The sequence below is a fragment of the Hirundo rustica genome, chromosome 2 (assembly GCF_015227805.2).
Source record: "Hirundo rustica isolate bHirRus1 chromosome 2, bHirRus1.pri.v3, whole genome shotgun sequence".
NCBI classification, from domain to species: domain Eukaryota; kingdom Metazoa; phylum Chordata; class Aves; order Passeriformes; family Hirundinidae; genus Hirundo; species Hirundo rustica.
The window spans coordinates 47,845,110-47,866,018 of NC_053451.1; the positions used below are offsets into that span (position 1 = coordinate 47,845,110).

The window sequence follows — 20,909 nt, forward strand, 5'->3', positions numbered from 1 at the left end:
TCAAGGACCATCCGTCCCGGGGCGCCCCGCGCATTGCGCAGTCCGCCGAGCCCCCGCCAGGCCCCGCCAGCCCACCGCCGCGGGGTCCTCACCCCAAAGCGGGGAGCAGCACCCGGCAGAAGGGGAGAGGGTCTCGGGGTCGGCCCGCCTGAGGGGAAGGAAGGGGGTTGCGGGACCAGGGCCATCCCGGGCGGCCTCCCACGGCCCGCGCCCCGCCCCGGAGGGTTGCGGGAGGGCTCACGTGGGGGAGAGGCGCCTATGGGGAGGCGGCGGGAGCCGGGCAGGGCGGTGGGGCCCGGCGGGGCCGCCAGCTGTCAAAGAGGCATCCCGGGCTCCGCCAGCGGGAGCAGCCCTATGTGTCCCTAAGCTGCGAAGCCCCCTCGGCCCCGCTCGCCATGAACACCGAGGAGCAGTATTACGCCTCGGCGCAGCTCTACAAGGAGTCGTGTGCGTTTCAGAGAGCCCAAGCGCAGGACTACAACCCCAGCCCCCCCGCCTGCCTGTACATGGGCAGGCAGCAACAGACTCCTTATTCCAGCGCCTTAGGGGCTCTCGAGCAAGGCAGCCCGCCAGACATTTCACCTTACGAGGTGCCCCCCATCACTGAGGATGCCGGGGTCTCCCACCTTCATCACCATCACCACCACCACCCTCATCTTCCTCCTCCCCACCAGGACGCGCTGCCTTTCGCAGACGGGGCGGACACGGGGGCTATAGAGGAGCCCCGAGTGCAGGTGCCTTTCGCTTGGATGAAGTCCACCAAATCGCACGCCTGGAAGGGACAGTGGACCGGTAAGCCCCGCCGCATCCCTCTGCCCTCCCCCGCTTCTGTCCCTCTCGGCTCTCAGGAGCCTCCCTTGCACCGGTCCAGCTCCCACCGCCCGGATGCAGCGTGGAGAGGTCCTGGAGGGTCGTTTCCCCTCCGCCAACCTCTGCAGAACCTCTGCTCTGGGGCTGCTAGTGTTGGGTCGAACGCTGAGGAGGGAGCCGGCACTCCAGTCCCCGCCGGCGGGCTCACCGCTCCCTACGCCTCAGCAATTATTAACGAATTATTTTTCCCCAATTAACTAATTGCGTCCAAGCCGGGACGTCGGGACGCCTCCCGGGAGCCGCTTCCTGGAGCGGCGTGGTGCCCCCGCGGGCGCGGTGCGCTCCGCTCGGGGGCCGGGTCGCGGAGGCACCTGCCGGGTGAAGCGGGCGGGGAAGCGGCCGGCAGGGCTGGCGGGAGGGGACAGCCCCTCTGCCCCCGTCCCTGCGTCCACCGTGCGCCCGCGGAGCAGCCCCCGAGCCCTCAGGGCAGCCACCGAGACCCCCTCGGCTGCCTCCCCTCGTGGCAGAGCCCACCTCCCCTCCTGGCCCCTTTATCCCGCTCCTCCTGCTCCCCGGAGTGTTCTACCCGCAAATGCACCTCTCCAAGTGGAAAAACCGGGGCACGGAAAACAATGCACAAACGAAACAGAGCTGCCAGTGAGGGGAAGAAACTCTATCTAGGCAGAAAGTTCCGCTGCCCAACAATATTTCTGTCTCTGCCTGCACAATGTTATCGTGTCCTGCGCCTCCGTCACGCCTATACGGCAAATATTATATTAATGGCTTTGTTCAAATAGACAGTTGGAAAAAGGACCGGAGTGTTAAAATCCCCACGAAATAGTTTGGGAATTGCATGGGACAGACCGAGGGGGAGGGAAGGACAGGTGGCCATCCCCGGTCTCCCTAGAGGTGCATCCTCCTACGAAGGTAGAGGAGCGTGCTGTCCCGGGCCGCGGACACGGCGGCAGGGACCGTGCCAGGGCGAAGGTGGGGAGAAGGAGAGAGAAAATCATTGTTTTCCATGAGTTGACTGAATTTCGGGATGATTATTATTATTATTAATAATAATAGCAACAACAACAGCATCAACAGTAGTAATAGTAATACTAAGCTAAACTTTTGAACAACACTTTTTTTTTTTTTTTTTTTCTCTCCTGCACCCGAAGAATGACAAAACCAGCAGGAAAGCGAAACTTTCCCCGTGGAAGCCCAAAATTCTTGGCTGTCGTGCCCAGCCCTCCCCGAAGGAGCAGGCAGGGGCCGCGCATGACCCGGTCGGTGTGATGTGCGTGCAGGGTTCGTGCCGGAGCACGCCGCAGGAAGAGAAAGGGGCACCGCGCTGTGCCGGGCGCCACAGAGAGCTCGCAGCCAACCCCCGGCACGTTTTGTACCGCGCGTGTACGGCCCGACGATTTCTTTTTCATGGAAACCTTTGGGATTTAGGCGTCCATGGATGCTGCGGGGCTCGGCACGGTTGCCAGGAAAAGGCGGTCGGGGAGGCCACGGCCGAGCCCGGCCCGGTGCCACACGCTCGCCCCGGGCTTGCCGGCCTCGTCCCCGGGCCCGACCGACCTCGGCCATCCGACAGTCCGCCTTCCCGGTAGCTCCAGCTTAGCTTAAAGAAACAGAACAAGTTTTGGGTTTGTTTGTTTGTTTGTTTGTTTTGTTTTTTTTTTTTTTTTCCCCCCAGATGCAAACTCACGCATGCATAGGTTTAGATTTACCAACATTTTTATACGCATATGCATTGATTATAATATTTAGATACGCACATATATACACATCACTTTGCAAACATTATATGTGCATTTAAATATGTATTTTAAATACATATATAAGTTTCATACATAGGTTTACATTTACAAACACTGTATATATAAATACAGAACCGTGGGAATAAGGAAGATGAGCAGTGGGAAAGTCTACGTATCTCTCCTGAAATTATTATTTCATTCCGGCTGTTTAAAGCGCCATTCCCCGCAGATGATATCAAACCCCCAAAACGTTCCCAGACGGGCGCTGGCGCTGGCGAAAGCGTCGCTGGGTTTCCGTGCCCACCTGCGGGCCATCTCAATGTGCCCGCCTGTGCTACCTGTGCTCCCGTGCCCACGCAGGGCTGCGGCGATCCCGCTGCTGTCGCTTTTTACGGGAACAAGAAACCCAAAGTATCATCAGCGTGGCGAAATGGAGCGGCTGAGGTCCAGCTCCCGGCCCGGCCCGGCAGGCACACTAATTATAATTATTATTATTGCTCTGGTTTTGGTTTAGGATTTGTTGTTGTTGTTTGGGGTTTTTTTAAGGTTTTGGTTTTTTTGTTTTTTTTTTTTTTTTCCCCCATTTTGCTTTGGTTTGTGTGTGTGGTGGAGTTTTTTTTTCTTTCCCTTTTTTTTTTTTTTTTTTTTTTTTTTTTTTTTTTTTTTTTTTTTTTTAATTAATTTTAACACGAACCCGAACATTTGCGGCCCTGGATCGGAGATCCTTTCTGAGCTTTCAGTGTCACGCAAATGGTGGCACGTGAGTTTCTCCCTCGGCTCCAGAGACGGCGCTTCCCTGATAAACCTCATCCAAATCATAGCTAAAAAAATAATAAAATAAAATAAAATAAAATAAAATAAATAAAATAAAATAAAATAAAATAATATAATATAATATAAAATAAAATAAATAAAATAAAATAATAGCAGCAGCTGTGACTGCCGCCAGCAGCACCACCTCACTCAGCCCCGCAGAAGAGCTCCCCTCACCCCGTTTGCTTCCCCCCGCGGATCCTCCGCACCGCGCAGGGCTCCCGGGCCGTGGTCCCCGCCGCCCGAGGCGGGCCGGGCGGGCCCGGACTGACTCTCGCTTCTCTCCAGGGGGATCCTACATGGTGGAACCGGAGGAGAACAAGCGGACGAGGACGGCGTACACGCGGGCGCAGCTGCTGGAACTGGAAAAGGAGTTTCTGTTCAACAAGTACATCTCCAGGCCGCGGCGGGTAGAGCTGGCTGTCATGTTGAACTTGACCGAGAGGCACATCAAGATCTGGTTCCAGAACCGGCGGATGAAGTGGAAGAAAGAAGAAGACAAAAAGCGAGGGGCGGGCAATAGCAACGACCCCGAGCAAGACTGCGTAGTGTCCGCCGGAGAGCTGCAGGCCAAGGAGGATCTCCAGGCATGCCCCGCCGGGAACCTTCCCTCGGGAGCATCCAGGGACCTTCTCGCCCCCAGCTTAGTCCCCAGAAGGCAGCAGGACTCTCGGTGAGCCGCGGGGAGCCCCACGGCCCGGGACGAGGAGAAGGCTGGGACACGGAAAAGAGCCGAGAGGCTGGCGCCAGCTTCCCTCCGCCATGCCGCGCCGTGCCGTGCCGTGCCGAGCAGACCCACTAGCGCCTTTCCCCGGGGCAACGCGGTGCCTCCACTCCGAAAGTCGCGTCCCCCGTTAAGTAAATGCAGGATGCCCAGCTGTGACAAGGACAGGGTCGCTGTGGGCGCCGGGGGAGGCCGCAGGGAGCGGCCGGGACGGCGGAGAGCCGGGCCCCGCTCCCCCGGGCCGCCCGCGCCTCAGCGAGCCCGACGGGCCAGCTTCCCCCGGGGAAGGCGGCTCGCAGGTGGCCACCGACGGTGTGTGCCACCCTGGGCACACGGAGAGGTCTGGAAACCGGAGGAGAAGCGAGGGGAAGATGCCTTCCTTGCCGCGCACGGCTGCTCGGGGGCAGCGCGCGTCCCGCCGCGTCCGTCGGTCCGCAAGCGCGGACACGGAGCCGAGTGTCCCGGGCCGTCCACGCCGCCGTCCCCGTCCCTTCCAGTCGCCCCAGGGCATCGGCTCTACGCAGGACTCTCTCAGGACTGTTACTTACTTCTTTGGAAACTGGAACCTATTTTCTTTTGTTTTGTTTTAGTTTTGGGAAAGAAGGGGGGAGGGGGGGTGGGGAGAAAAAAAAAAGAAAAAAAAAAAAAAAAAGAGAGAGAGAGTAAAAAAAATTGAAAAAAAAAAATTGAAAAGAAAAAGCCCACGTGTCCTGCGGGCAGGATTTGTCTCCCCCGATGACCGGCACAGGTAGCCAGACCCTCCTCCGGGCTCGGCCAGCGGCCGCGGGGACCCTGCGCTGCCGCCCGCGGCTCCGCGCCCGTCTGAGCTCCGGGGGCTCCGCGGCTCCAGGGCTGTGCTCGCCTCTTCCAGGGGTGAATGCGAGCCCAGGGATGCAACAGAAAAAGTCGCGGGTGCTCTACGAGCAGCAAACAGACAGCGTGATATATCTGGGGTAGGGCCGGTCCCAGGGGCATTGTCCTTTGGGAAAAAGCTCCTGCGTCTCTTCCTTCCAACTCTTTCGCAAGCTCGGACTCTGCCTTGGAGAGAAACCTCTCTGCAGCGTGAGCTCCTGTTCCGGCGTGGCTCTCTGCATGGTTTTTCTCTGCGGAAATGTTTTGACACCCCAGCAGAGGATGGGGCCGGCTGCCCCCCGAGGCGCTGCACAGCACCGGGGATTTTACCTGGGTGATGTTTTTCGGCCTGGCCAGGTGTGCAGGAGAGCTCGGCCCCTCCGGTCTGGAGCGGGGAGAGAGCCCGGCCGAGGCTTCCCTGCGGGAAGATGGGCAGCGGAGTCCGTGCCAGGGCCCAGCCTGCCGTCCCCGCTTCTAGGAACATCTTCCCCATCCCGACAACGGCGGGGACTCCAACTGAGTGGGGAACAAACCGCAGCCGAAATAGAAACAGAAAACACCGGCTGGAAGGAAGTTGGAGCTGTCCGGTTTGCTGTCGGTCGGGCGGATCTGCCTTCTTTCCTCGACGGGAAGGTTTCTGTCCTGCAGCAACCCCTCGAGAATCCCTCGGGAACCGCCACCGGCCTCCCCGCGCTGCGGGCCCGGGGGTGCCACGGGAGGAGGAAAACGAGGAGGACAAACCTGCCGCACCCTGGCCAGAGGATGTTCCCAGTCCCTCTGCTGAAAGCGAGGGGGAGAGCAAACAGCTTGGCGCAGCTCTTCGGGGTTTTCTTGTCTTACATGAAACTTCTAACGCTAAGGTGGAAACTTGAACTGAAGGTGTAATTTGTCTATTGCTTTTCTTTCCTCTGGGGGACACTAATATCTGTGTGCAAACAAGACTATTTTTGGTAATTTTTCCTGCAAGTTGCCTATGAAATGTTTCATCCGAACGTGTATATCCTTATTCATCAAAATGCAGTCAATGAGTGAGACCTTTTACTAATCATTATACGAGCAAAATTCAAATAAAGCTGTTCTGCTTAAGAAGCAAAGCACGTATTAATTAAAGTAATATTTCTTAAACTTTTGGGGGACGTGAAGCCATTTATAAACCTCAGAACTTTTAATCACTATTTATCAGCATTGAACTGCCTCTGGTAACATGAAGCGGTACATGGTAAACCATGTACCTTTTAGAATGTCTGACACTGACATTACAATTCAGGAGCCACTCTAAAAACAGATAGTGCTGCAGAAAGGAAGTTTTTCACATGAAATATCTCGATTTTATTCTAAGTTTTGTTGAGCACATTGCCCTGGCTGAGCTGCATACGCGGTAGCTGAAACGTCACCTGTCCTTTCTTCAGTATAATGCATTCGGTTTGGATTTTCTTTGTGCACTGCTCTGAAAACGAAGAGCATGCACAATCAATATAAATCGTTTGACCACGGTGCCAAGGTGTTTTTAGTAGTAGGAGCAGAATCAGAACTGCATGGTTTGGTTTTAATGAATAAAGTACTTTTCTTCTAAGAGCTGACATAGTTTATTTGTTTAGCGAGTAACTTCACCTGACAGAACAGCCAGCCCTACAGAGTGCTGGGGAAAGGCAAGGCTGACAGGGGGAGTTACAGGGCCACTAGAGCCTTGTCAACTCACCAAAATCAGATATATCCATCTACTTAAGAGACACCTCCCCTTATGAAATAGTTTATGATTTATTTGTAAATAAATTAACCCTAGGATAGACTATCCATAAAACACTCTCAAAATACTTTGAAAACTAGACAAGAGATAGTGGAGAGTGAGACATTTTTTTATTTACTTCTTGGGTAATAGTGAAGTCTTTTAGGCAGGTGTGGGAGAGATAGGCCACCAAAAATTGTATGTGTTCAGTGTTAATTATTTTAAGGAAAAGCTGAGCAAGATTCAGGTCAATTTTCATATTCCTGGGTGCACCTTGACATGGCATCCACCCCGTCGTGAGCTATGGAGACATCAGTTCTACCTATGGCTCCAGGGAAGATGTTGAGGCTGTGAGTCTCGACTGCTCCTCCTTTGCTCAGATGCATCCCCCCAATACTGCAGGGAAAACGTTCTCCTGCTTCTGCGCTACGGAGACACTGACTGCCATCCCTCGGAAGACCACAAGGCAGGACCTCTCCCTCCTCCCGGCAGGGCTCGGGGCTGCTGTCACACACGGGCCACTGTCTGCTGCCAACCCTGCCTCACCTCCCCCACAACAGGACCACGTCCCACCATGCTGCGGCAATGGCAACACGGAAAATAGGATTGTAACTTGTCTCCTCTATTAAAACCCCATATTTTTGTCTGAAAAGCTCTCCATTTATGGATAATTATGCCCATAAATCAATGCAGAAGGTTGCTCCTTCCTACTCCGTGATTGCTGCTGCTGCCACAAACACAGCTGAACAGAGATGCTGCAGGCTGAGAGATGAGATATTGCTCAGAAAGGCTTTGGTGCTTTGAAGTGCAACCAGGAATGGGATGCCAGCCCTGAAACAACCACCAAAGCAGGGCCTCATGGCCTGGGCAGTGCACCTCCTGGTCTGTCCTCCACACAGGGCAGAGGTGGCTGAGGATTACGTGCTGAGTTTCACAGCTTGTTTTGGGAGTAGAAAGAAATGCCACGGTGCTCCCTTCACTCCTTATAGCTTAGAGAGACCTTTGCACATCAGCACAGGCAGACCATGCAAACACACATGCACACACAGGGCTTCCAAAAAACTGACTCAGACAGGCAATATGCTTTCTGCTTTCTTTTTCCCTGGATGGGGATAAGAATGGTGGCCAGATCTTCAGGATAATCTATACAGCAATCAGGAAGAAATTTAGGGAGGACAACGAAATGAAATGAAATGAAATGAAATGAAATGAAATGAAATGAAATGAAATGAAATGAAATGAAATGTGGAAACACTGTAGTGTCCGTGTCAGTAGTGACTGCTATCTACTTTCACCCACCCACTACTTACATTCATTTAACACTTAACATTTATCATCACCGCTCTTGTCCCACTGGCTTCCAAAACCTTTTCCAATGTCCTTCCCTGCACTATGCCAGCACCAACGTGCCCCAGCAGTGCTTTAACTGCACATGCAAAGAATGGTGGAGCACAGGGTAAAGTGCTTGGAGGCAAGGCTTCTCCTAATCTTTGTCTTTCTACATCTCCTATTCTCCCACTACTTACTGTCCTGGTATGCAGCTCCTCTGTTCCCCAGCACTTTGGGGATCACAGCATATGCAGGAACAAATAAAATGCAGAGGAAATGAGCTGAGTGCCTCTCTCCCCAGCGTTCCTTGGTGATGAATCAGGCTTGGCCAGCCTCATTCATGGAGTAGGAAACTCAAACACGTGGTTACTCTACTATAAGGTCTGACGTACTTGCTGCCTCATATCAGGGCTTGTTGCAGAAATCATTTGCTTCCAGCAGCAGCTCCACTGCAAGGAAGAGAGGCTGTGCTCCCTCTGCATGAGGTGCCTTTAGGCACGTTCACAGGAGTCCTGATGTCTGCCTCCATCCCCCAGGATTCACTGGTCACAAGATTTAGGTGCCTTTGCAAACAGGAATATTCTTCACAAACAACCCAACAATAGATTGAAAGGGAAGAAACTCCGCAGATGTAGGTGAGCAGGACCAACTAGGCAAGAAGATTGCAATGACCACTGCAAATGCAATGCATTTGCTGAGAAGCACTGGCAAAGAAGGGGTCGCTTGGCTCTGTCTCATAGCAGAGAACAATGGGAACAGTGAGCTGCTGACAGTGGCATCTTCATTTTCTCCCTCTTCTTTGACCCAAACACAGGAAAAGAAAGGCATCTGCTCAAAGAACCCTTGGCAGAGTGATTTAAGATTCAAAAGTAAAACACACGCCTCAGGCTGAGAAAGCAGAGGGTGCAATGATTTGTGTCTCCACGACCAGGGCTCGGCTCGGTATTGCATAGTGGAAGAGTTGTGTTTAAGAGCAATCAGGAGCGCTCTGGTGTTCTCTTTGAACACGAGCCATGTGTGCCATTGCGTATTCAGCTGTGCCTGCTTTGGACATTCCCTGCAGACCCCAAAGCACCGAGCAGAGGCAGGCAGGGATTAGAGACTTCACTGCTCTAAGAAGAAATCAGAAACGGGGGATGGAGCTCCCCTTGGAGAGAGCAAAGCGTGCCCACAGCCCTTGCTGGCAGACCCAGCTGTCTCAGGACCAAGGTGGAGCCAGGGGAGGTATACCAGGTCCTGGACTGTGCAAAGACTAGTGTTTGAACACCACTTGCCTGGGCCCAAACCCTTCTCCAGAGAAAAGCAAACAGTTACCCGTTGGGAGCCTCAGCTGGGCGCGGCATCGTAGGGCTCCAAGTCATGTTTTGAGCACAAGCCCTCCGGGAGAGGAGGCTGCACCACCCTGCAGCAAGCGGTAGCAAAGCAGCCCCCTTGCATTCCGGCTTTTAACAACATTTCAGCACGGCGGCTCAAGTCCCTCTGATTCAAACACGTGCCGCTCACTCCCTGCCAGGATTCCAGCCAGGAGAGCTGATCTCTCATCTGGTATGCCCTCTCTCCTTTTCTGCTGCTAAGCCCTTGGTGGTGAGTCAGTATTTGGCTAAGGGTGAGACTGCATGAGGTGACATTGCTCAAGATAAAGTGGCAGGATAGCAAGTCCTGTTTGGGGATTATTTTTATTTTTAATCCATTCTGTAAGATGAATTTTTATCAAAAAAAAAAAAAAAATGAAAACGGTCATAAAAGAGGGAGGAGGGGGAAATTCCTTTTACTTTGAAAGGCATCAAATCCTTCACTCTGGAATGGGTGTGATAGAACTTGTTGGTAAAGTCGGGCTGGTTGCTGGAGTTGTGATTGAAAACCTGCTCACAACTTCACCCTCTGCTGCCACATCGCTGATGTTTTGTTATATTCATCCCACATACTTTAGTGACACAGTTTCACTCCAAACAGAAAGAGGTACATATGATGGCAGGTGTGCAAGAGAGCATTTCGAGCTGTGCATGAGATTAGGTGGAGGCAGAGGCAGAGGAAAGGGACATAAAATGTAAAGCTGCATGACCCTTTCATGACAAAGAAGGGATTCCTTAGGAGCACCCCTGAAGGAGCAAAAACAGAACCGAAACTGGAACCACTGAGCTTTCTACTCTGTTCTTCTGCCCAAAGTAAGATCACTTCAGACATGTTGTTCTGTTCTCTGCACTAAGGCCTACGTAACTGCAGATTTCACAGTCTTCTCAGTTCCACTGGAACAGAGCAACATCATTACTCCTACCATGAGTGCATTTTCCTAGCATCCAACCAATCTTACATATTTCAGTCATAGCCTACTGTTTCTTGCCCTAATAGCAAGGAGAGGACAGTGTACTTCTCTTTAAAACAGCCTCCCAAGAAGCCAAAGGAAAAGCTTTGGTGAAGAAAATCAACTTTCCAGGCAACTTCTGCCTTATGAGAGGTTTTTAGGGAAATTACTGAGAGCAGGTTCCCAGAGCTCAAACTCAGAAGCTGGACTGGATGAGCCTACAAGGCAAGTAGAGGAAAGGCACTCCAGAGAGTGATGGAAGGCAGCACTGTCGGTGGGTGGACAGCCAGAAGGACGAGCTGGCACTGCAAGCAGGAGGGGTCAGAAGAGAGGCAAATGAGGGCTTGAAGCCCGTGGGTTTGTTATGGGGAGAAGCCAGAGTGAGCCATTAATGGAGAAGGGTGAAGAAAAAGGTGACTGATGTAATGCCAAGACCTCAGCAGCAACAGGATTATGACACCAATGAGGTCATTATCTGGGAATGCCATTTGGCTTCTAGGGAAAAGTCACGATACAGAAACCAGGTACTTTGTGTGTTTTACTTAGCTGTTAATTGCAGCTTGCACCTTCCTTGTAGAAGCTTAATTCCCCCGTGTAATGTGATGGAGTTTTCTCACTTGCCTCCACATTCCTCCTGGCCCATACACTAAAGGAAAATGTTGTGATTCTGGCAGAGGTTTCCATTTAATGCAGTTGCTGTGCAGTAGTGCTTATTCGCTGTCATATGCAGGGTTTGTTCCAGCTGTCCCTGGTTATGACAAATCAGGTGCTCAGAGTCCTGCTTGCTCAGGGCTCTAAGTGACGCTCTTTCTTGGCAAAATATCTTACAGAGCTGTCTCACAGTTCCCATGAAAAATAATCCAAATTCATCTAGATGCAAGCGCTGGAAATTGTCAGAAAATCTGCAGAGATGCAGGAGATAAAAATCCATTTAGGGTGGCAGATTTATGTCCTGCTCCAGCAAAGTCCCATTTGCCCCTGTGTCTCCTTTTATCCCATCCCCTCAGCTCGGCTCTGAGGAGTGAGTCAAGCCACACAGCAGCACTGCTCATGGAAGATCTGGAATAGCCCATGCTCACAGTGGTGTCCCAGCTGCTGGATTAAGGAGGGCTGGGTCTAATGATAGCTGTTTGGAAAGTCTTAGTGTCCTTGCTTCTCCTCCAGATGTGATCCCTAGATAGGCCAGGGCTTCATTCTTCACTGGCTGTAGCTCTATAAACACTCGGGAGAGCGTGGGGAGAGAGGCTCAGGAGACACGGGGCATTTATTGGGTGGCATGCAGACCTGGGAAGAGACAAGGTGACACCTGCAGGCCGTGTCCACACGGAGCCGGGAAGTCAGATCAAGGGAGGTGTGGTGTTACCTCTGCACACCCTGCAACACCAGCCTGGCACCGTGCCCGGTTATGGGGCATGGAGGGGGTGATGGAGGAACATGCAGCAGGAGCTGGAAAACATCCAGGGAGGGAGCAGCTAAAGAGATAGTGCTTCCCCCCATGCCATAGGGAAGGAATTGTAGCTGGGGGCCAGAAGAGGGGCAGAGAGGAGGGGAAGAGGAACCATTTTCTTTCAAGCCTTCCCCTTCCTTCAGCCTACATGGAATAAATCACGGGGCAGAAAGCAACGATACAGATGGAGGAAGCACCAGGCAAGGGAAGAACTGGAGAGCAGCAATGGATGGGCAAGAGCCAGGAAGCTGTCACACCCCAGTCTGAGGGTGCAGTGGCACGCCACATTAATCCGAAATCCTAGTGCTCCCTCTCTGCCTCCTGTTTCTGCAGCAAACAGAAGCAGCTGGATCAGCTCCTCAATCCAACAAAATACTCATCATCCTGCAAAAATTGAAATGAAATCTATTTCATTTTGGAAACAGCTCACTGCACAGCTGCTCCTGCACTACCTTTGACACAAAGCAGGAGCTTCTGCAGGATCTGGAGGCCCAGAAGGAGCAGGCAGGGAAGCAGAGGGGCCATGGGTGCAGCATAGCTACTAGAAGAGTTTCTTCACTTTGCTTGAGTTTGCTTTTGCAGCCTGATGTGACTTGGCTGTTGGCCACCTTAATTTCCCTGCTACTCCAGAAGATATTCCCCTTTGCCAGGAGTCTCTCCATATTCTGCCATTTCTTAGATGGGCTCTGCTACATTCCAATATGCTTTCTGAAGCCATCACTTACTCAGTGTAGAGAGACATCCTGAAAGAAGAGGGACTAAGGGGAATTTGATGAAAAGGAGCCTTCAAAGAGGCAGAGACTGTTCCAGCTGGGGGCTTGGAAGAGGCATAAAGCCAAGAGCCAGCAAAGGAGATCTAGGCCATGGTCCAAAGCTAACTGCAGCCAATGGGACTGATTTGAATGGGCTTTGGACTAGATTCTTACACAGAAGCTGTAAAAAAGGATATCAGGGGTTTGATGAGTGTGGAGAACTGAGGATAGAAAAGTGAGGAGGAGAAGGAGGAGGGATTTGTTCAGCCATTCAAACATGGTTTGTGTAGGACATGTAAAAGCTTTCTTTAGTGCCACCAGGGCTCTCCAGATGGTGCCACAGCCATTGGCAGGTTCTGCTCCGTGAGGTCGTGTTTTACATGGCAGCACTGGCTGAAGTCTTGTATTTCAAACTCTTTATACCGATCCCTGGCGGCACAAGCCCAGGGAGGGGAGGAGGGATGTGCCAGACTCCTCTCGTGAGGTCAGATGAAGGCAGTGACACAGTTTGGAGAGGAAACGCGTCTGGCATCGCCCGCATCCCTGCGGAGCGCGGCGGGAGCCGCCACACCGCCGCCTGCCGGCCGCGCCGCCACACTGCAGCCTTCCTTCCTTCCTTCCTTCCTTCCTTCCTTCCTTCCTTCCTTCCTTCCTTCCTTCCTTCCTTCCTTCCTTCCTTCCTTCCTTCCTTCCTTCCTTCCTTCCTTCCTTCCTTCCTTCCTTCCTTCCTTCCTTCCTTCCTTCCTTCCTTCCTTCCTTCCTTCCTTCCTTCCTTCCTTCCTTCCTTCCTTCCTTCCTTCCTTCCTTCCTTCCTTCCTTCCTTCCTTCCTTACCTTCCTTCCTTCCTTCCTTCCTTCCTTCCTTCCTTCCTTCCTTCCTTCCTTCCTTCCTTCCTTCCTTCCTTCCTTCCTTCCTTCCTTCCTTCCTTCCTTCCTTCCTTCCTTCCTTCCTTCCTTCCTTCCTGTCCTTCCTTCCTTCCTTCCTTCCTTCCTTCCTTCCTTCCTTCCTTCCTTCCTTCCTTCCTTCCTATATAGAGCGTGATGTTCACAAAGGAAAAGTAGCCTGAGTGAGGCTAAACGTTTAAGGTCAAATAAAAAAACACCCCCGATTCCTTCAGCATGAATCATCGTTTTGTGCTGACTGTGCTCATAACATTTCAAACTGGCCCTTGCATTCTCCTGGGCTCTTAGGAAGGAGCCAGTGAGTTGAGCAGGTTGTGTGGACAGGGAAGGGAGTGGCACTGCCAGACACGGTGAGGAACCTGCCTGGAAAGGAGCATTGGCTGTTGGGCTCTCACTCCTTCCTTCCATGTCTTTGTGGGCTCTGCAAGCTGCTGTGGTGCATTTCCCTGTGTCCCCCTCAGCCGGCTCTCTCTTTGCTCTGGACCTCAGGGCACATCCCAGACCACAGGAAGCCCACGGGGCAGGACAGCTGCCAGCTCGGGGTGCGGGGCACTGCTGCCTGCAGTGCCTGTGTCTGGGCTCCCTCTCAGCAGGGAGACAGTGGGCACCACTGAGGCATCCCTGCCTCCAGGAGCACTTGGCACCGCAGCCCCAACTCCTTCCCTAACCACGGCAGGACTAATCTCCTTATCTCCGAGACAGGAAAATTCCTTATTTTCTTTCTCGTGCTACCCTTAAATTTCGCTGTCTCCTGCATAAGGTGTCAACACCAGGGTGTTTGTGTGACAGTGGCTCCCAGCCCAGTGACCATGTAGGAGCACTTTCCTACGCCAAGAGGGAAGGAGGCAGGTTCCCGGGTGTCCACGGTCGCATGCCTGAGTCGGGATGTACACAGGAGGAGGCTGAATCCCCCCAGACTCTGGACCACCACAGGCTGTGGTGGACTGCTGGCCCCTGGCCATGCCAGCCCCATCTGCCCCCGCTGGAGCAGCTGCTTTCCTGGGGCCAGTGCCGATGTTTTCCCGCTCCAATTCAGGAACGTGTGCCCACAGGCAAAGAGATAACAAAGGGCACGTTTTACCGGCAGGAGCCGTCAGCAGAGACCGAGACTCTGAGGATGGAAAACACCTTTGGAGCCACGATAGGAGATTGGCCAGGGAGTGACTGAAAAATGAAAGAGCAGGTCCAAAGTGTTGCTCTGGCCTTGGAAGAGCAGGATGTCGTTAGTGGGAACAGAAAAAGGATCATGTTTCTGGATTGAAGTCCTCGAGGAAGAAACAAGCTCCTGATAAGAGAAAGTCGCTTTTTTTTTCTGAGTCACTACATTCCTAAGAACAGTTGTGCAAGATGTTTTTAGAGACCCCTTTTCAGATCTCCATGGTTAGCTATATCTCCACCTCTATAGATGCATATAAGCTTCTTGGTGGGGAGGAAAGAAGATTTAAAAAAATTAGCATAATTGCCAGAAAAACAACATACACTTATGCACGTAATATATATGAAAAATGGGTGGTTTGATTATTCTTCAAATAGCACATTTGTATTTTAAACTGGAAAAATAATTCTTTGGCATTATGGATAGGAAGATATTCTCACCAATGTAAATTCCATCTGACCTGAAATTTTACAAATAACAAAAAATATCTCTAGATCAGGTGATGACTGGAATTTCCCTAAAACATAATCAAAAGCTAGAGTTATCTTTAAAGAGACCTCAGTAGTTAACTGTTGTGCAGCTCTTTATATGACTTCCAACAATCCCCATGAGAGGAATTGGCTCATTTTCAAACTGTGGGAAAAGGAAGAAAAACCTTGGATAATTATGTTTCTTGTCTCTTGCTTGATTTAGGAGTTTAAATGCCTTTGGAAGCTCAGGAAGCCTCCTGGTGTCCATGTCTTGCCCATACTGCACTCGAGGTGCCTAAAAGCAGAATGGTGATCTTAAAAATCCTGAGACCTGCCTGATTGCGGAGTGCCCTGAATCATGCACCTGGTTTCTGTTTGAGTTCTGCATCAAGATGTTCTCTTAATGATGAGCAAGCCTTTGTTGAAAGCCCTGACTGTTGATACTCAGAGAGGGAAGAGACCAAGCAAGCCTTGTAGCCCACCATGGCATGGAAAAATTATACCACAAATAATTTCAGTTTGCAGGGCTGAAAGTTTGTAATGAATGCCAGCAGAGGAAGGGGCAGAGGGGTGAGGAGCATCCCTTTCCAAAGAATGTGGGAGATAAGGCAGTTTTTCTCTCACAAAGGTCTTTGGGTCTACACAAGTTATCTGCAGGACAGGCTGCAACTCTGTGGAAGGCAGCAAGACATGTCAGGGGAACAGGACCTGACTCAAAAGCAAAACTGCACGAGCTTGCGACAGCTGCCCAAAAATACCTGGGTGACTAAGGGAAGAAGAATGCTGAAAGCAGGGAAGTTCCATGTGTTCTGTTTGGCTTATTCTCTTCTTTTGGAACAGCACTAAAAGCAGTGGCTTTTCCCCCAATCCTGCCTGTTGCAGCTGGGTGCAGGGCAGTCGAGGGGCAGATGTTACACTGGCGTTTGGTGAGTTTTAAGGGTCCATTCCAAGCCCACTATTACATGATTCTATGAAGCATGCTTAAGAAAGGTAATGGTGAACTTCCCTTAGTTTGAAAAATTGAATCAAAACACCTACCTGGACCAATAGGTTAGATATTACATTAAATAGATCATCTATTATACAGATTGCATTAGATACTAGCCTAGCTTAGTTAGTGTTTTAATTAGAGGAAATTAGGAGCAATGAGAAAATTATTCATGTTATTTACCAGTGGTTAACTGGTTCGGAGTCTAATGAATGCCACAGATTGGTATCTAGACATCTGTGTGAACATGTAATGAGAATCATCCGTGAGTTTTCATCCTCTATTTTCCTGTACCTGCTTTTGAAGCAGGGAGATCCAGTGGGTGTCATCCCAAAACAGATACCTCAATTTAGAAATACAGGACTTGAAAGGGATTCCCAAGTCTCTAATTCCAGTTTCCTGGCAACAAACTGTTTGTTTTTGTGAATAGCTCAAATTTTTCTTGTTTCTTTGCAAGTAACTCTCTGTTGCCCTCTTTGAAGGAGGGTAAATTTGACTTCCGAAAATGTGAGAAACTGAGAATGGAATGGGGCGCTGCAGGAGCTGAGACATTAATTAGAAGAAACTGTGTTCACCTGAGTCACAGCATGGCAGAATATGCAGGTGGGAAGGAAACAGCCCTTCCTCCTCAGTGAGGAGAGCGGGAACATCCTGCTCCACCAAAGAGCTGTTCTGGAGCAAAGCCCAGAAGGCGGCTGAGGCTTCTGGCAGAGTTTGTTCCCATCTGTCCCCAGAGGCTTCTGACACTTCCCTGCCGTGGCTTTCTGGCAGTAACCAGGGCTGTTTTGCCAGGGAGATTCCTAGCATGCACCTCCTCAGCACCCGTACTCTGGTGTGCCGGGCCAGGCGTGCCGTGACCTCTCACTCCTAGGTGGCCTTGTTCTCCTGCTCAGCTACCGGTGCAGCTGGACTGCCCTCAACAGACTTGTGTCCTCCTGACTTTTGTTACCATTTATAAGCTGTTTGCTTCCTGGAAGGCCTCCAGTGCTGCTTCTCTGGCATCAATTCAAGGTTTGCTTTCAGCTCTAGCTGCTCTAAACTTCAGCACACAGCTCCATTACTGGTGTGGGACCGAGGGAAAGCATTTGGTCACGAATTTTGGCCATGACACAGCGGAGCTGTGTCAACAGAATTGTAAGCTCCATGACTGCCTTTTCCACACCAGCTGCTGATGGAGTAGCAAGGAGAAACCCATGGCCTCGTGCAGTCCTCTGGAGCTGTGATTTCAGTCAGCTGTAGCAAACCTCCCCTCTGTCTCTGAAGGATGGCTCTGCCCTCTGTTAGATGGCTGGGATATGTGCTGCTAGCCACTGCTTCATCCACAGATGGAAACAGCCTGGACAGAGGTCACTTGTGTGGGAAAAATGATGGATAGAGGATGTGTCTGAAGTTGTTTACTCCTAATGTAAGATCTTCACTTTTTTTTTTTTTTTTTTTTTTTTTTTTTTTTTTTTTTTTTTTTTAAATAAAAGTTTCCTGTCATTGTTCTGCAGATTCAGAGTGCTCAACCATCAGACTGAGGACACATAAAGTGCCCCGAAAAGATACTTTGGATCAGAGAAAGCAGACATTTGCTCTAGATGCCATCCAAGTTCTCTAAGAACCTTACTGTTCTTCCTATGATGGGCTGTGACACATGTTGTCGTCCCTTGCCCCAAACCCAAAGAGCTTTCTTGAGAAACTGATATTTGCTTATGAGTTAATCCAAGAGGAGGAATACCAATTGGTCTGTTATTGTACAGTGATAGGAGCAGGAAAATCTTACAAGAGAGGGAGAGCAGGGGACTTCCATTGTGCAACTTTGGGGCCAAACCTTCTGATTTCCTGGGTTTTTCTTTTCCTGCTCCAGCCCCCGTCAGGCAAGCAAGGTGCAGCAGCTCTGACCTGTTGAGCCCCACTAATCTGGGTTGGCTCACTGCTGCAGGACTGCATGGAGCTCTGTGAGGATTGAAAACACCCATGGGTTGCTCAGGGAGTCACCACAACCAGCTCACTTCTGACAAACAGAGCTTCTGGTTCAATGTCATAGTTCAGCTATGGACTGATCCAGGTGCCTGTAAATTTCCACTCAAATAAGTAGGATGCCCAGTTTGTTCCTTTTTACACTCCTTTATGGTGCATGAGGAATACAAAGGAAGATGGAAGCTTGATAGTCTGCTTGCTTGGGGGTGGGAGAGGAGACATGTTTGAAGTAAAAATGAATATGATTTTCTTTGTTACTTGCTTCTTACGCTCAGAAATCTGAGTTCTGTGTTCCCAGAGTCAAGAATTTGAGGAGAGCTCAGAAAATGAATGCTTGCTAACAAGGGATCTGAGATGGGGTTGTTTAAAATGTGTCAGGTTTGTTTATATATCTCTAACGGACTTTCTGGGGAAAAAAACTTCTGTGGATATCAAACAGTTCAGCTCAATGAGGGCAACTCTCTTTCTCAAAAGTCCTACAGGCAAGAAAGAAATTTTCACACTTTCAGCATTAAAAAACCCCAGCCCAAGAAGCACAGTACTGAAAGGTTACGGGGACTGTCCCAAAGGTTGCCATGCCTGGGCTGGTGCCAGGGGCAACTGTGTGCCACCACTGCAGTAAGCAGTCCTGGATTCTGCCAGTCCCGTGTCACCCCAGCCCCATGGGCATGGGTCAATGCCGACAAAACCGCAGCCAGCAGCACCTCTTAAACCCTCAGATCCTTTGTGATTAATTTGCTTATTGATGGTCTTTCATAACTCCGTGGTCATCTTTTTTTCTCACTGCCATTAATTATTCCTGGAAGCAAATAAAAGGGCCCACCGATATCTCTCCCTCCCACTCAGCACGGCCGGCTTTTCCTTAGGGAGAAAAAACTTGCGCTCATTTGCAGTGGGACAATGCCGACTTTTGAACCTCTAACCACTAAACAAACAAACCTTGCGCTCTGCTCCACAATCCAAACAGGGTTTATTGACAGGCGTATCGCAGCAACGCGCGGCAGCTCCGGCAGCAGCCGGGCTGGGATCAATGCTGCGGGGGTGGCCCCGGGCGCCAGAGGACATCCTCGAAGGGGCGGCCCCGCCCGGGGCTGCTGCCACCCAGAGCCCTCGTGCCCGGGGACAGGGCAGCGGGAGCAGTGGGCCGCGGTGCCTGCGAAGCCCTCCTAGCTCGGAGAGCCCTGGTGCAGCTGCTCCGCGCTGGTTTAGGGCGGGTGCTGCAGAGCCGAGACCCTCGCTCTGGGCGCTGCTCAGCCTTGGTTGTCCTCCAGAATGGTCCAGGGGCCCTTCAGAGTCACTCCAGGGTCCTCTGATCAGGAACAGACCGCGGACATTGGACCCGGCAGGACGTGCTCTGTGTCAAGCCCATGCACAACGAGCGTTACTGCTTTGGGGCTACGTCCGTGTTTCCTGGCCAGCCCCACTTCAGAGACCACGTGTGCAGGAGAAAATCAAGCAGGTTCCTTGCACTGGATCTGCTGTCTCCCACCAGGGTCTTCTCCCAGGCATAGGAGCCCTGGATCAGGTTTGCATGGCCACATGTCTGCTCTTGGACTGCCAGCCCCTGGCCCTGCAAGGCATGGAGCTACATGCAGACAAAATGCAGTGCAGAGGCTTTGGGGCTGGTGCTTTCCATTTCCCCAAGTTCCCTGAGGTAGAGAGAGCTGCCTTGTCAGTACTGTCAGTCCCTGACCAGATCATTCTCCCCATGCAGTTCTGTATATGCTGCTAGAATTTGGCTTTGGTTTTTAGCAAAAAGATAAGAAAAGCTTCAATAAGGAAAAACCAAAGTGCCCCAAAGAAGGCAAATGGAACAACTTAAAAAAAAAAAAAAAAAAAAGATCAAAAGTGAAGAGCATGGGGTTAAATCGTGGGGAAGTCAACAATCCACATAATGTGTTTGGGGCTGGACAGTGCTCCCACCATCCCTGTTGGGCCCAGGCCAATATGAGCTGGCTCCATACCCAGCCAAAGGCACTGGCTGCAGCGTGGCTGCTCCAGCCTGGCCTCACTTCGCAGCTGGACTTCTCCCATCCCTAAGTAAGAAGTACGTACGGCAAACAGCCAGGGTGATTTGGCCAAATCACCTGGACTTTTCTTGTTCTCATTCTCTGCCTGAGTCATTTGGCCTCTCCACCCTGGTCCCCTCCATCTAGCCAGCATGTGGAAATTGGCCACAGCCCGTGCAAAGTGGGCTCTGATATAGCACAGCGCTCTTCCGAGAGTTTATGCTTCTGATGGAGCTGTGATGAAGCCTACATAAAGCTGATAAAATCAAGGGAACTTTGGAAAATTAACTGAAACACCCCTCCCTCCCCCCCCCCCCCCCACCACCCCCCCCAAACAAGACAGAAATGGTAAGAATGTGAGAAACAGCACATAGTTTAACCAAAGGGACATTGCACATGCAAACAAGACTCCTCACTTCAGCATGACAGGACACCTTTTCCAGAAGAGAAGAAATTCTTTCAATTTCTCTGCACTGCAGCTAATAAATCTGGATGGATGACTATCTGCACTGGATTTATGGGCTCTTTTACAAGTGTCTAACATTAAGCAATTCACTTCTGAAGGTTTAAACAGTGCCTTATCTTGTCTACTCTGACCCTCAGGGCAGAAAGAACATTTTGCATATTCATGGTTGCAAGAAGAAAATAAAATAAAATATAAAATATAAAATAAAAAAGTGTGCTTTAATTATCTTTTTTTTTTTTTTTTTTTTTTTTTTTTCCTGCTAAAATTCATTAGCCCGACAACATTGCAAAGGTCTTTTGGACCGATCCCTGAGATATACCGGGGCTTGACTGGCAGGCAGCGCCCCTACTTTTTTTTCCTAACAAATTCCAGGGTGAAAAAAAAAAAAAAAAAAAGCACCCAAACATAATAATAATAATAATATTAATAAAGCGACGCACACGCTTC

The 20,909-nt window shown here is 50.8% G+C and overlaps 1 protein-coding gene across 1 annotated transcript; it reads left to right on the forward strand.

The window, feature by feature from the left end:
• Positions 1 to 395: 395 nt before the first annotated feature.
• On the forward strand, positions 396 to 4,054 carry PDX1 (pancreatic and duodenal homeobox 1). The gene is made up of 2 exons (XM_040055250.2): positions 396 to 792; positions 3,666 to 4,054. The coding sequence occupies exons 1-2, from the start codon at positions 396 to 398 to the stop codon at positions 4,052 to 4,054; spliced, it is 786 nt and encodes a 261-aa protein (XP_039911184.1).
• Positions 4,055 to 20,909: the final 16,855 nt, after the last annotated feature.

Coding starts and splice junctions, on each gene's coding strand:
- PDX1 (XM_040055250.2), top strand. CDS start 396: ATGAACACCGAGGAGCAGTATTACGCCTCGGCGCAGCTCTACAAGGAG. Junction 793..3,665: donor CTGGAAGGGACAGTGGACCG/GTAAGCCCCGCC, acceptor GCTTCTCTCCAG/GGGGATCCTACATGGTGGAA.